The following is a 15,183-nucleotide window of genomic DNA, read 5'->3' as shown; positions in this document are numbered from 1 at the left end:
TGTGAAACCCAAAAACAAAGCTGAGATCTCGGCAGAACCACCAAAGCATCAAGGGGATCCCCTGATGAGAAATTTGAGGGTTGCTTGGAGGCAGGGCAGAGGGGAACAACGTCCAACTCCTGGTCCTTGACCCTAATGGGTCTGATCTAAACATGTTCCTCGATTTCTGGGGCTTCATCTCTCAAGGGTTCACCCTCCCGTGATCTCCCCTACCACGCCCAACAACCTGCATGTGCACACAGTAGGTGCTCAAATACCTGTCACTCACACTTTCTTACCAGTAGAGACCACATTTTCCATCACATAAACACCCACCAGGGATACAGCCTACACCCCAGACCTAATCGCTTAGGCCTGCTTTGGGTGGCGATTCATACTGAAGCGACACAAGACTGGGAAGCCAGAGTGGGTGGAGGTATATGACAGCCCCTGCCCCAGGCCGGGTGAGTGTTGGAGGCTCTTTGCCTCCCCTATTCATGGGGCCTGGCCAACAGAGGCTGGGAGGGGACACAGGCAGCACACCACAGCACATCCGTGGTGACAAAGGAAGACACACTGTAAAACCAGAACTAGGTCCCTGCCGCACCAGATGGCCCAGCTGCCCGGGGCGTGGATCTGGGCACCAACTCGGCAACCAGGTGGCACCCACTCACAGGGTCATCCAAATGCCAGCACCCACACTCTATTAATAGCATCAAGAGCTGGAATGGAGCAGCTTGTGGGGGGAGGGAAAAAATAAGAAGCGGTCTTCACATGCAGCTGTTCACAAAGTTGTGGTCGTTCTGCATCCCAGGGGACTCACGCTTCTACCCTTCAGCAGAGGACACGGACATCAGTAGGTGTACCCCCAAACCTGCTTTGGGGCAGCAGGCAGTCAGGGGAGACGGTGCGCAGAGGTACCTTACCTGCCTCGCCACCCTCCGCGCCTCCCAGTAGGGCTTCGAGTCCTCCACGGCTTTGCCAATTTTCTTCACCAGTTCATCCAGTTTGACGGTTGCTTCAACCAGAACAGAGCGGAACTTCTGACGAGCATCCTGCAGCCAGGAGAAAACAAAGAAACAGTTCGGGCTTACAAAGGAATCCGTGAAAATCCCCCTTCCCTAACCAAAAATCCCCTTTCCCTAACCAAAAGCACCAAAGAGGGCCTTCACCCAACCTACGGGCCTCAAAACTAATACTTTTACAAGACAGTGTCTGGAGCAGATTGTCTAAGAAAATCTGTGATACTGGAAATGTTCTATCACTTGCATTGTCCAGCACAGTAACCACTAGCCACACTTGGCTATTGAGCATTTGAAATAGGCTAAGGAGACTGAAGGAATGTGTTTCTAATTTATTTAATTTTAATTAAATATATTTGGATTTTAAAAATAAGTGTGGCTTGTGACTACTTCATGAAGGTGGACAACTCAAGTTTTTAGGTTTTTTTTTTTTTTTTTAAGATTTATTTGTTTATGGGGGGATCCCTGGGTGGCTCAGCAGTTGAGGGCCTGCCTTCGGCCCAGGGCATGATCCTGGAGACCCAGGATCAAGTCCCACATCAGGCTCCCTGCATGGAGCCTGCTTCTTCCTCTGCCTGTGTCTCTGCCCCTCTCTCTGTCTCTCATGAATAAGTAAAATCTTTTTTTAAAAATTATTTATTTATGTATTTGACAGAGAGAGAGAGAACAAGAGTACTCGAGAGAGCACAAGTGGGGGAGTGGTAGAAGGAGAGGGAAAAGCAGAGTCCCCACTGAGCAAGGAGCCCACTGCAGGGCTCAATCCCAGGTCCCTGGGATCATGATCTGAGCTGAAGGTAGATGCTTAATCTGAACCACCCATGTGCCCCTCAGGTTTGATTTTAAATCTCTGTCCAGGTCTTCAGGGGAAGATGTCCAGTCCAGCCAGCCCTGGCAGCTTCAGTTCATAATATGGCTCTATTCTCCACACCTCTGTGGAGTCCTCAACTACATGATGTAACCCACATTAAACACTGAGTGGAAACTTCCCACGTGCCAGACCCTGTGCTGGGCCTCGGGCTTGGTGCCTGCCTCCAAGAAACTTCCAGTCCGGTGGGTAAGACAGGCATCATAGCCCATTCCAGAAAAGTCTATGCCAAGATGAGAATGGTACAGGTGCCATGGAACCCAGCAGCAGAGAACCTCACCAGTCCAAGTAAGGTGGGAGGGGGTAGTGAGAGGGAGACTCATGGAAAACACACAGAGGGATAACATCTACACAGAAGCCATTCGGAACACGAATGTCACGTCACTTAGGAGGAGAGAGAGAGGGATCCCTGGCTGGCTCAGGGTTTGGGCATCTGCCTTCCACTCAGGTCGTGATCCTGGAGTCCCAGGATCGAGTCCCACATCGGGCTCCCTCTATGGAGCCTGCTTCTCCCCCTGCCTGTGTCTCTGCCTCTCTGTCTCTCATGAATAAACAAACAAAATCTTTAAAAATAAAAATAAAAAAGGAGAGAAAGGAGATAGGAGACCCAAGCAGGCAGAGGAGCCATATTCAGCAGAGGCAGGGGCAGAGGGAGAGGCATGCGATTTCCAAAAAAACATAAGCAAAGCTAGAAGTCTGGAATGTGGAAAATGGCAAGAGATAAGGGTGGCCACCCAAGCTGGAGACGGCTCAAGCAACCTGGGCCCCGATAAGAGTTTAGAGAGAAGGAACAGGTGGGCTGTTCTAGGCTTCGCCACTCTGTGAAAGTCAAACCCAGATCCATGGACTTCACGAGGAGGAAATAAAATTTAAAAGAAGCCATTTAGTCCAATGTCTAGGAAGACCTATTGGAGGGTTGGGATAGTACTTCATAGACCCCACACTCATCTGTCTACTCCTTTTCCCTTCAGCATGTGCCTGACATGGCCACCCAGGGGGAAGGGAAGCGGGGCAGCATTTGAGAGGGGAAATGGATCCTCAAAGAAGGAACAGCATGTGAACATCAACCGTGGGGCTGCCCCAAGAGACCCAGCAGCCACCCTGCTGGTAAAACACGTGTGCGCTCCACTGGCTGCAGAGGGCCTGCCTCACACGTAACTATCGGAAATCTCTAAACGTCAAAGCGCAGGGGCCTCCTGGCCCAATGGGATGGTGCACAGGGATGGAGGAGGCTCTGTTCACTGCTAGTTCCTTTCCCTCTATCGTATGGCACTAGGGCTTCCCACATGGGTTTGAAAATGACACCAGCACCCCAGCATATGAAGATACTGCCTTTGCCTCATATGGGAGTTTCTCAGCTCTTGTGCCCCATCCTACTTCTGACACTGGCCTTGGTCCTTTCCCCAGTCCTATATCATCTTCTCCTCTGCCTTCTCTTCTATCTGGCCAGGCCCACAGTCACCTGCTACAGCTTCTAATGTCAACAACAGAGAAAGTGTCCTCCAGAGAAAGTGGCATGGGTGCACAGGGTGGCCCAGGGACTAGCAAAGCCCCACTGAGCTTCTAGTAGACTTAATTTCCAATATGTAGGACGATAGGATGTTGTCTGAAGCCCGGGATTTTTTTTTTTTTTTTTTTAAATCAGAGAGATGGATTCAATCCCTTCCAAACCACTGTGAGGCCCCTAATCAGCTAACTTCTTTATTAATCATTTTTATCACCAATTAAATGGTTTACTTTCCATCTCACAGGGAGGGCAGTTAGAAGGAATAAAGGAGAATACAAATGTAAAATGACTAATAGTTCCTGGACACACAGCAGATGCTCGGTAAATGCACACAGTCCCCCACCACAGCCACCTGGCATAGAGACCCATGAGGGGATCCATGGGTGGCTCAGCGGTTTAGCACCACCTTCAGCCCAGGGTATGATCCTGGAGACCCGGGATCGAGTCCCCACGTCGGGCTCCCTACATGGAGCTTGCTTCTCCCTCTGCCTGTGTCTCTGCCTCTCTCTCTCTCTGTCTCTTATGAATAAATAAATAAAAATCTTAAAAAAAAAACAAAAAAAAGGGAGAGAGACCCATGAGCCTATTTCAAAAACACCAAGGAGGGCTCTCTGAGGCCGGGATGGCCGACGTGATACAAGGAGCAACCTGTTAAGCTGTGTGGGCAGATGCTTTGCAAATGCACTCACACATGACTTAATCCTCAAAGTCCCCAGGGGGGTGAGTGAAGGGGAGACAGCGCTAGTGCTACCCATGTCCAATGGAGTGAGAAGACTGAGGGCCCAATCAGACAGCATGTGACCCCAGGCAGATCGCGTTGTCACTCTGGCCCCTTTTGTAAAGTGAAAATTGGGCCCCAAAACAGTGGCCTATGGGCCAATAGGCACTAATGCCTTTGGTATGTACGCTGTGTACTAAATGTCAGGAAAACCCAGATTAAAAAAAAAAAAAGTAGAATCTCAACTTTCCCATAAAGTAAAGAAATCTGATAACCTGGCAACACTGGGCCCCCATTCCGACCTGGGACCCACCTAGAGGTCGAACAGGAGATGCCCCCTTAGAAAAAGACTGCCCTTTCCAGTCCCTGACACCCCCTTGCCTGAATTGCACCCGGCCTGCATCACTCACTTAGGTGCCCAGCCCAGCCCCTGGAGGCTTCTGATCTGCCAAGAGCTATATTCCAGGCACTAGTGACCAGAACCCACCCAAGTCTGCCTTTGTGAGGGAGAGGGACATGGAGCATAGATGGCAGTTTACTATGCGGCAGATGCTATTATAAATGCTTCTGTTCTATCAATCCATGCAATCGCTAGCAACTTTATCAGGTAGGTGCTATTGCTGCCATCTGTAGTTAACCAAGAGGGAAACTGAGGCCCGGGGGTAGCTTGCCTGAGGCTACAGAGCTGGGAAATGGCAGAGCCAAGATCTAAACTCAAGCAGTAAAGAGAGAAGTATCATGTTGTGTGATAAATACTAACACCTCAGTATATGCACCATGCGAGACACACAACTGGGAAGGCCACCCAAAGTGTCACACAAGCCAGGCTGGCAAGAAAGGGGATTTCCCCAGACAGAGAAGTGGAGGGGGGGGGGGGGGATGCATTAGCAGCAGAGGGAGGAAGGTGAGCAAAGAATGGCAGGCCAGAGGGCGGGTGGGGTTGGAACAAGAAGGAACACGGGTGCTGAGGGAAGGCATTTGAACTTTATCCCAGGCACAGTGGGGACACAGGGTAGATTGATTTAAACATGTTTCAATTTACCTCCCATGCCTTCCTGTCAGAAATGACATAAGACTTAAAGAAAAGGGGGGGGGCACACCTGGGTGGCTCTGTGGTTGAACGTCTGCGCTTTGGCCTAGGCGTGATCCAAGGATCAAGTCCCACATCCGGCTCCCCACAGGGAGCCTGCTTCTCCCTCTGCCTGTGTTCCTGCCTCTCTCTCTGTCTCTCGTGAATAAAAGAATAAAATCTTAGAAAAAAAAAAAAAAATGACCTAAGAATGCGTTCTGCCACACAGAGGGAAGTGACGGCAGCGTCCTGGAAGGCTCCACTGTGAAGCACTTCCATAGCTGCCCCAACGTGAACACTGAATACTGACTACACTAGAGTTCTGTGGGGAGGAAAGGAAGTGGGAAGGGGGGGGGGGGGGGAACAGAGGGAGGAAAGAGATTAAAATCTCATCTTCCAAGTGGGAGGCTGGCAGATGGGAACTAAAACTGACAAAACAAGCAGCCACACAAAGCCCCCTATTTAAAGTCATAGAAGTTAATGCTCAATCAGCTAAAATAGGGTAAACTACTAGACCTATTTAGATGGCCTCTAAGGGGGGGGGGGGGGGGGGAATGAGAGTTGGGTAGAAGGATGGGACACTAACACCAGGGGCGGGCCGGGGACAAGGGGTCTGTTTTATTTTTGTTAGTTCCCCTTTTTAAAAATTGTGGTAAAACACCACGGTGAATTTGTAAGCAGAGGCATGACCGGAGCAGACCTGGGTCTTAGCAAAGAGCGAAGAGGCCTCCTCAGGTGACTCGGGCAGGCCCGGGTAAGCGGGTGGCCACCAAGGGCTGTCGCGCCCAAGACACGTGCTTTGACACCCGCGTTTCCCTCGCTCAATGAGGCTGTGTCTGCGGGGATGGTGACGCACGACTGGCTGACGTCCAACCCCCAACAAGCCTATTCATCTAAGATGCGTTAAAAGCTAAACACAAAGCCTGCCTTCTCCCTGAGGAGATAAAGCGGACCCAGTTCTTTCACCATTCCGCGGAGACTCAGGGCCACGCGAGGAACAACTCTCCGCGAACACTGGAGTGTGAGAGCCCACAAACCAGAACCTCACCTGTCTGCCCAGGTGAACAGCCCTGAATTTCTTGGGCCTCCCTCAAGGGCCCAGGAGTGGTCACGCGACCCAGGCCTGGCCAATCAGATTCGGATACTCCTAACCTCGGTGATTGTGGAGGGAGAGCATGTGACCCAGATTCGGACACTCCTCACAGCGTCCAATCAGATTCGGACACTCCCCACACTGTCCAATCAGATTCGGACACTCCTAACCTCCGTGATTGCGGAGGAAGAGCATGTGACCCAGGCCTGGCCAATCAGATTCGGACACTCCTAACCCCAGTGATTGTGGAGGGAGAGCATGTGACCCTTCAGAACCAATGAGACTTCACTCTGCGGCTTCTCTGGACCTGTTAGAGGAAGTGTTTTCCCCGGAGACGGCTGAGAGAATGGAATGGAAAGCCTGGCGCAGAAGGCGGCCATCTTGGCACCCTGAGGAGCGAGCCGGCGGGTAGGAAGTCCCAGCAACGCTTTGAGCTTCTGGACCCAGCAATGCCTTACGGTCTAACCCTGCACTCCGCCTTCCCCAGAGCTAAAACACCACACACACCGCCAGCCGTCAGCACTGTTTTAGGTTTTGTTCAAAGCTAGTTGAAAGCGGATTTCTGTCATTTGCAATAACATGAAACCTTAAAAAAAAGAAAAAAAAAAGATGAAGAAGTATGCCTTAAGGTGGTCATATTAACGTAGACAGAGCGAGGAGGGTCAGTCTACAGCCCACGCCACGGCGAAGCACGGTGATTAAATACGGTTAACTGCCGGAGGTTCATTCCCCTAACAAAGCCATGTCTTATATGGAGCAGAATCTGAAACTTTAATTCAACCTAACCTATAGAGTATTTCTTTAAATCCATCTTCATGCCAGTTGGCCCCATCTTTAAAGACAGCTTGCCACAACTGAACTTCCGCTTTTTACCTTATTTCCTAGTTCAAGGAAAGAATGGACCATGGTTCGCCTATCTCCCACAATTACAGAAAAAAAAAAAAAAATGTTTCCCAAGATCAGAGTGGAAGTTGCTTCCAGGAACGTCCAGGGAGGACCGAGAGCGGACTGCTTTCCCTACAGTAAATGATCCATGCACTTCCTTATAAACTTATCTCTGGAGAATGAGCAGACCTTTCACCAGTCAAGAAAAACAAGTCATTTACCATCAGGGGCTGTTTGCCAGCTGGTTTTTTAGATCAGCATCTGAAGAAGTTCTGAAAGAGCTGCCTCTGCTTGGATCCCTCAGCTCTTCAAATCTGAAAACTGTGTCGTTTCCATTTAGGTGACTCAGACTGAGGGCAATTTCTTCAGGCACAGAACTGCTGAGGGTGGCACAGCATCCCCGTCTGAATGTGTCAGTGTGTCAAAAATACACCCAGTATCAGGTAAGGGCTCCAGCTAAACCAAACCAGCAGCGTGTGCCTTGGAAACAGCGTGCCGGGTGTCACCACACTGGGGATGAGCTCTGTGTTCGGGCCAATCAAGCCTCAGTTATCTCACCTGTCAGCTGAGAATAACAGCGCTTCCCCTTCACAAAGGTGTCCCCAGAACCCAGTAAAATAAAGACAGGATATCAGGGGTTTTTTTTTTTTGTTTTTTTTTTTTAATAATAACTGTCTTGCTCTTGCCCCTGGGGGCCCAGTGTGCAATGACTGCAAACGGAAGCCTCTTTGGTAGTGTATGCAGCTTGTTGACTGGATGGGTTGCCCTAAGGGACCCTGGAGAAAACCCTTGTCAGTGGACATTGATGTTTGACCTCATGCTATCCCCAATATAGACCCCAGACAGGTATGTGGGGTGCCTTTAAAAAGCCCCAGGGCACACTGGCCAAGTCATCATGTCCATCTGTACCAAGCTGCAAAACAAGGAACATGCGACTCAGGCTCTACATAGGGCCAAGTTCAAGTTTCCTAGCCACCAGAAGATCCACAGTTCCAAGAAGTGGGGCTTTACCAAGTATAATGCAAATGAATTTGAAGACATGGTGGCTGAAAAATGGCTCATCCCACATGGCTGTGGGATCAAGTACATCCCTAATCATAGCTCCGTGGACAAATGGCAGGCTCTGCTCTCATGAGAACCTCAGCACTGCCCCCTCCCTATTCATGCCCACCAATAAATCCTACTTCCAAAACAACAAATCTGTCCTACAATTAAAGATGCTGCCACACTTCAAAAGATCCTTGGTGATGCCATTTATAAATACACTACTGCCTGTAGAAAGATTTTACAGGCATTATCTGTGCCTCACAATGACCCTGTAAGACAGGCTAAGCAAGAATGACAGCCCCAAGTCTACAGGTATCTCAGGTGAAGTGCTGCATGGCCTGTCACACACCAGTGCGTGTCAGACTTCAGACAAACACACACCTTTAGTCTATTTGTCTGATGGGGTTCGCTTCACCTATAGGTCCCAAAGTGTAGTCCAGGGGACTGTGGTGGGGGTCCTTGAGCCCTTTACTGGGAGTCAAAAGGGTCAAAACCATATTCATTATCAAATTTGACATATTTGCCTTTTCACCTTTGTTCTCTCATGAGTGTTCAGTGGAGTTTTCCAGAGACTACTTGGTATGTGCCGTCAAAACAGAGAGAATGCAGAAGCAGAGAACTCAGCTCTTCTATTAAGCCAGACTTGCAAGAGACTTGTAAAAAACAACAAAAAAAAAACATTAAATGATTACTTTCCTTTCATGAATTTGTTTTTGTTTAGGAAAATAGTTATTTCTGATAAAATATGTGTCAACATGTAATAGGTTTATTATTGTCTTTTTTTTTTTAATGAATACAAGTTTTTAAACTATAAAACAAGTTTTTAACTTTTCTAACACAGCAAATATTATAGATATTACCCACAGACCCAGAGCTCTCTGGGGTACTCAATGATTGGATTACAAGCACGTAAAGGGAACCCGAGGCCAAAAGTATCAGTCGGCTGCGTACACTAAGCCATATTCTTCCCCTTGGGCCTGCCCTGCAAAGACCTCTTGCAAATCAGAAACACCAGTGTATTTTCATTAACAGTGAAGCAGTTGTTCCTTCTCAGATCTTTCTTGAATCCTTCTGCTTTGGTCCAAGAAGGCCCTGTTGGGTGCTACTATGTCTCCACGGTACCTTCCCATGTCTTTGTATTTGCTAATCTCCTTTTTAAGAAAGGGGGAGCTAGTCTAGCTCTGAGCCTTCCACAGAGAAGGGAATCTGCTAGAATTTGATAAGCAAAATAATAAACCCACTGGAAACGAAATAGCACTGCTTTGAAAGTCACCAAGCTGTGCCCCTCTGAGTTGGGCACTTGCACATACATGTAAAATTCTTCAATAAAAAGCTGGCGTTAAGAGTATACTTAACATAAGCACTGAGAAATAAATAGAATTGTCGAATGTCTATATTGTGCACCTGAAACTAACACTGTACGTTAACTACACTTAAAATTAAAAACTTGGTAAAATAAAAGGCTTGCTTTTAAAAAAACATTTCCTTTTTATGGCTTTCCACTCAAGAGTCATGAAGTCTCTATTTCAAACCAGGTGAAGTAAAAATGTGGATTTCAAGATAAATATGGAACGAACAGTACATACAGAACTAGGATACAGCAAAAATTTTTACAGTAGCAAAAGAATAGAGTTAGAAATGTCAAGTCTCCATTTGCAGGAACATTCTAGAATGACATGACAAAAGGCACGATGGGAAACCATCCTACTGACCAGTTATAAGGTACTTGAAATGTTTTTAAGTTTACTATATACCATGTTCTGTTTTCGCCTCTCCAATCTATTCTTTAAGAGCACTTGTGGCAGCTACTAAAACATACAAAGAAAGCACTTGTGGGTAAAAAGGGCTAAGTACCCTCCAGGGCTGTCAGACACAACTTTCTGCAAGAATGGAAATGTTCTGTATCTTTTCTGTCCACATGTAGCTAAAACCATGAAATGTGGCTGCTGCAACTACAGGGTTTTTAATTGCGTTGTAACATTTAAATTATAATTTAAATAGCCACAGGGGGCTCAGGGTTGCCATATGGGACTGCAAGCCTAGCTCCCAACCCTGCCTTTCACTTCACTTCTCCAGTCAGAGAGATCACACCAGGCTCCTCCAGTCCTCCAGTGGCCTGCTTTCCCTGCCTCTGCCCAGTTTTTTGTCCCTGGGTCCCAGCTCCCTTGGGGAGTGGCTTTCACTGGCTCCGAGAAAAAGGGGAGCCAGGACAATCACATCTCACCTTCAGCAATCTTCATGGTAGAGGCAGATCTGGAAAGCCAGCTCCAGGGTCAAGCAGGAGCCTAGAGAGCCCAACCAGTGAGGCCTGGCTTGAGCGCACAGGGGCCAGGAGGAAGCTGAAGTAGAGAGGGGAGGTGGGGTGGGGAGATGGGGTGGGAGTGGGGGGCAGGAGACCGCAGGGACCTGGAGCCAGCCCCTCCGAGGGCCACAACCACATGCCCCATCACCGTGCAGGCCCAATTCCACAACCATGAGTGTCATCCAAGCAGAAGAGCCTGGTTAAGACAGCTCCAACAGAATGGATACATGCATGGAAAAGAAAGGGGCAGAAAAGAGCAGGCCCTTCACATTGGAAAAAGCCAGTCGTTGTTGGGAACCAGGTGCCTAACCCCCCTCCCATCTGACTCCTTTGCTTTTCCACCAGAAGCTCCAACTTGAGTAGCAGAGGCCTCCTGGGGTGTCTGCAAACCCACCAGTTCCTTCCGTGGGGCCTGTCCCCACCCCTGCATCAGGAAGAACCTTGCCACCATGTTTCTGCTGCAAGAGCCTCTCTCATGGAGCAGAGGAAGCCAGGAGGGATGGAGAAAGAGAGAGGAGACAGTGAGTCAAAGCTAATGAGAGCACAGAGGCAGCAGAGGAAGGCTTGTGAGGGATCAGCTGGGTCCCTGTCTTTAATCCTGCGATTACAGGGCCCGATAGATTATCAATCAAAGCAAGGCACTGGTGACCGTGAGGCAGAGCACTGTTAATAATTATGCTGGAACGACAGGCAGAAACTAAGATGGTCGGGCCAACTGGGATGTTCGGTCTCTCTATGCTTAAGGCTTTACGACACTTCCCTCCCTTGGGTTCCACGGAAGATTCCTTCAACCTTTCAGAAAACCCTCCCTTTTACCAAAGCTGTCTGAGTGGCTGTGGCACGTAGTGGAGGGGATTCTAACTCCAGCTTGGGCCCTGCCCAGTTCCAGACCCAAGGGCAGGCCCTAGGCAGCTTGACTGCCTTGGTGACAAGGCCATGCTATTTCCTCTTTTCATAGCACCACACTACTTGTCCTGGTTCTGAATTATGAAGTGGTTCCTTCCACCGAGAGGGAGAAAAGGAAAGTAAGAAAAGATGGTGGTCAGTATGGTTTCCTGCTGCAAGTTCTCCTCTTCTGAGGTTAACAGAGGTCTTGGAACTTTGTTCAGGCCCAAGTAGAACCAAGTTCCTTCTACACATAAAGGCTGTCCTAGAGCTCCAGTGTGACTACAGAATGTTTCCAAACACACAGGTGAGCACCCAGTCCCCTCCCCAATGACGTCACAGCCCACCAGAGCTGTCCCACCAGTCTGCACCATGTGGCTTCCCTTGAACCTCTGGCCAACGTCAAAATCCCATCACTAAGGGAGGCCCTGCCATTTGGAAGCTGAGTTAAGGCAGCTGGTAGATCTGGAAAAGGTTCTTCCTTTCAAAATTTTAATTTAAAATAATTTGAGACTTGGAAAAAAAGGAGAGTAAAATGGAGACACAATGTCCCTTAACCCTGAAGTACTTCAACACACAATTCCTAAAGATGAGGATATTTTCTCACATAACCAGAGTACAATGATCAAAACCTGAAAATAACAGATACCTGATCAATTGATCTGGTCTATGAATTTATCCAAATTGCATGAACTGTCTCACTATTGTCTTTTATAGTAAAGGAAAAAAAAATCTTTCAGGATCCAATCCAGGACTACCAGCTTGCATTTAGTTGTCACAGTTCTCTAGTCTCCTTTAATCTGGAACAGTTCTTTGGTCTTTCTTTTTTTTTCTCTTTCATGGCCTCGATATTTTTGAATAACATGAGCCAGTTACTTTGTAGAATGTCAGTTTGGAAAAGACTCACTTTCAATTCATCTTTTTTGTTGATGTTACATGTGCATGAGCCACCAGAATGGAATTTAACCAATTATAAAAAAAATATGTTTAGGGATCCCTGGGTGGCACAGCGGTTTAGCGCCTGCCTTTGGCCCAGGGCGCGATCCTGGAGACCCGGGATCGAATCCCACGTCGGGCTCCCAGTGCATGGAGCCTGCTTCTCCCTCTGCCTGTGTCTCTGCCTCTCTCTCTCTCTCTGTGTGACTATCATAAATAAATGAAAAAAAAAAAAATTAAAAAAAAAATATGTTTAAAGAGCCCAAGGCCCAAAGCACCACAAAGAAAAAAAAAAAAAAAACCACCATAGTCCTTCTAATCTTGGGGTACAAGGGTCAATCCTAGCTAGCCCTGGAGGGAAGATTAAAGTTACATAACCATCCTACATTCTCATACACACACACACACTCACACACACATAAACTCTCTCACACACACTCACCCTCTCACACACACACACTCTTACACGTCCCTAGAAAGACTGACAGGTCCCAATGCTTTTTCATTCATGGCCAAACATAGGTTTTCAAACCATGGCATTTTCCCAAGTTCAACCACAAGGAAACTATTTCCATGTTCACACCAAAGGGCTTTACATGTTTGCTCAACTTCAAGACCCACTTTTTTACAAAAATTTGCAAATATTACATTTTGGTGGATTATACTATTTCTACGCATGTTTATCAGAGGCAGTGTTTCAACCAAGACCCAAGGTGGAATGCAATACAAGGTCTGTTTGATATTTAACACGAGTTTTAGAATCAGGGCAATATGTACATTCACATAACCTTGGAAAGCTCTAGAGATCATGTAGCGCAGCCTCTACTTGAAGCATGATTCCACCCACCACAGCATTCCAGGCAAGCTGGCTGTCCTGCCATCTTTGAATAACCTTCCTCCTGCCTGCAGCTCATCAGAACAGAAAGAAAGGAGGGCACAGGATGCAAACGAACCAAAGTCAAAATCCACTACTATCACTCCAGAGATACAGAAGAATCCACTGGAAGAAATAGCTATATGTTGGCAAATTGAACTCCAATTAAAAAAAACAATAAAATATATATTAAAAAAAAAAGAAAAGAAAAGAAATAGCCGAACACATTAGAAGTGGTTGTGTCTGGGAGTAGAACCAGGGGTGAGAAGGTAAGGCAGAGGACTTTCATTTCTCAGTAGAACTTTCTCAGGGATATTCTCTTACCTATGTGCAAGCAGTACTTCAATAAAAATAAAACTTTAAGTCTATTGCAGCACCGAGTGACCAAAGAGCTTTGTATTTCCCCCGTCATCAAGACAAAGGGGGATTCCTTATTCATTCAGCATGTGGCTGGAATAAAGTCAAACGATCAGATTTTGCTGATCGTTTAGCTCAGATGCTCCCATTTCACAGAAGAAACAAAAGTCTCAGAAGGTAAAGGTTCCCTCCCAAGGATGTATACCTGGTGAGAATCAGAGCAGAGGTGGAACCCCTGGTCCCCTAAGTCCTAGAGCAGCATTCTTTCACCTGCAGTCTGGTGGGGACCTCAGAAGATGGATCCTCCACACCCACAATGCACATCCCCAAACTACTTAAGGGCATGGCCCTCAGCCTCAGACTCCTGGATTTAAATCTTGGCTCCTCCACCTGTTGGCCAGATAACCTGGGAGATGAGGGGACTCCCTCTTTTAGCCCCTCTGTTTCTCCTCAACGTCCTCAGGAGCATTGTGAGACTAGGACAGACTATTTAAAGCACTTACCATGATACTATGCATATAATAAGCTTTCAATAAATAATGCTTTTCATGTAGGTGCCATTATAGGTAGAATGAAGCAACATTTGTTGAACATTACGTACCAGGTACCGTGCCAGGCACTTTCTAAACATCACCTCGTTTAATCCTTAACAGCCCTGCAAGACCAGCATTGCCCTTCCCACTTCAGAAAGAAGAAAATCAAACCCAGAAAAGTGAAAAACCTTGCCAAGACTGCTCAGCTTATGAAAAGGCAGAGGGAGAATTCAAATCCAGGCCTCCTGAACTCCAAAGCCCCCACTTTCCACCATCGCATGCCAGGAAGTAGGCATCTGTTGACTCCAACAAAACAAGTTTTCCTACCCGTTTGACCCTATGTTTTATAGCATTAAAGTGCAGTTTAACAAGTTCCAACTTGGGGAGTAGATCCAATTTCTAGCAAATGCAGGCAATACCAAGATTATATTTCCCCAGTGAGGATGCTAGTGAAACCAAGGGCAAGGAAAGGAAGCAGCATGTCGAGAGCTGCCCCAGAAGCTTTAGAACCTCCTCCGCCTGCCCACCCCTGCCCCAAATTTATAAAGTAACTGCTTAGCTATTGCACTTTTGGCCTTAAGCTCCACTAATTTTTTCTAATAGGCCTTGAAGCCATGGTATAATTCTTTCTCAGACCAAATTTGTAAGAAATGGGCAAAGTGGCAAAAAATTACCTAAAACAAGACCCACAGAATTGCTAAAAACAACAACAAAACAAAAACAGTTCCCTTTTGCTTTTATTGTTGCTGGCTTGTTTAAGGGTCATTGAGAATACTAATTAAAGTCCTTGCTTTACTGGCTGGTTAACCATTAAAGCAACTTGACAAGGCACCATGAAATGTTGATTATTCATGAAGTAAATGCACAGAGGTCCTGCAGGCATCAAAATGAGTCACATCTGTACATCACTGCCATGAGCATGGCAGTTTTAAAATGTGGCTCAAGATTCTTTGGCACAGCTCCCCATGGAATCTATGTCCCCTTCTTTCGAAGGTGGGTGAGCTCATGACTGCTTGGACCACAGAAGTGCTGCTAGGGGACTCTCAAGGCTTAGACAGAAAAGGCCATGATGCTTCCACCTGGTCCTGCTGGGCTGCTCACTGTCGAGGGA

The 15,183-nt window shown here is 47.3% G+C and overlaps 1 protein-coding gene, 2 long non-coding RNA genes and 1 other non-coding gene across 6 annotated transcripts in view; 3 read left to right on the top strand and 1 right to left on the bottom strand.

Annotated features, from left to right (window-relative positions):
* SH3BP5 (SH3 domain binding protein 5) overlaps positions 1-15,183 on the bottom strand; it is a 76,430-nt gene that overhangs the window by 47,615 nt on the left and 13,632 nt on the right. For both annotated transcript variants that reach the window (XM_025448697.3, XM_025448696.3), the window contains exon 3: positions 906-1,034. In XM_025448697.3, the coding sequence (XP_025304482.1) occupies positions 906-1,034 (129 nt within the window). The remainder of the gene's footprint in view (positions 1-905; positions 1,035-15,183) is intronic.
* Positions 5,739-8,932, top strand: LOC118352114 (uncharacterized). 2 transcript variants are annotated; one of them, XR_004808696.2, is made up of 2 exons: positions 5,739-7,581; positions 8,742-8,932. It is a non-coding gene; the product is annotated as an uncharacterized LOC118352114 (long non-coding RNA). The 2 variants fall into 2 exon arrangements; XR_004808695.2 differs by having other exon boundaries at positions 8,735-8,932.
* LOC112661253 (small nucleolar RNA SNORA70) lies at positions 7,798-7,926 on the top strand. Its single transcript, XR_003137557.1, has one exon. It is a non-coding gene; the product is annotated as a small nucleolar RNA SNORA70 (small nucleolar RNA).
* LOC118352115 (uncharacterized) lies at positions 9,877-14,754 on the top strand. Its single transcript, XR_004808698.2, has 3 exons — positions 9,877-9,907; positions 11,446-11,679; positions 14,193-14,754. It is a non-coding gene; the product is annotated as an uncharacterized LOC118352115 (long non-coding RNA).

Source organism: Canis lupus, chromosome 23, assembly GCF_003254725.2.
Source record: "Canis lupus dingo isolate Sandy chromosome 23, ASM325472v2, whole genome shotgun sequence".
NCBI classification, from domain to species: domain Eukaryota; kingdom Metazoa; phylum Chordata; class Mammalia; order Carnivora; family Canidae; genus Canis; species Canis lupus.
Note: the sequence above shows the minus strand (reverse complement) of the source record. Positions and strands in the feature narration are given on the sequence as shown.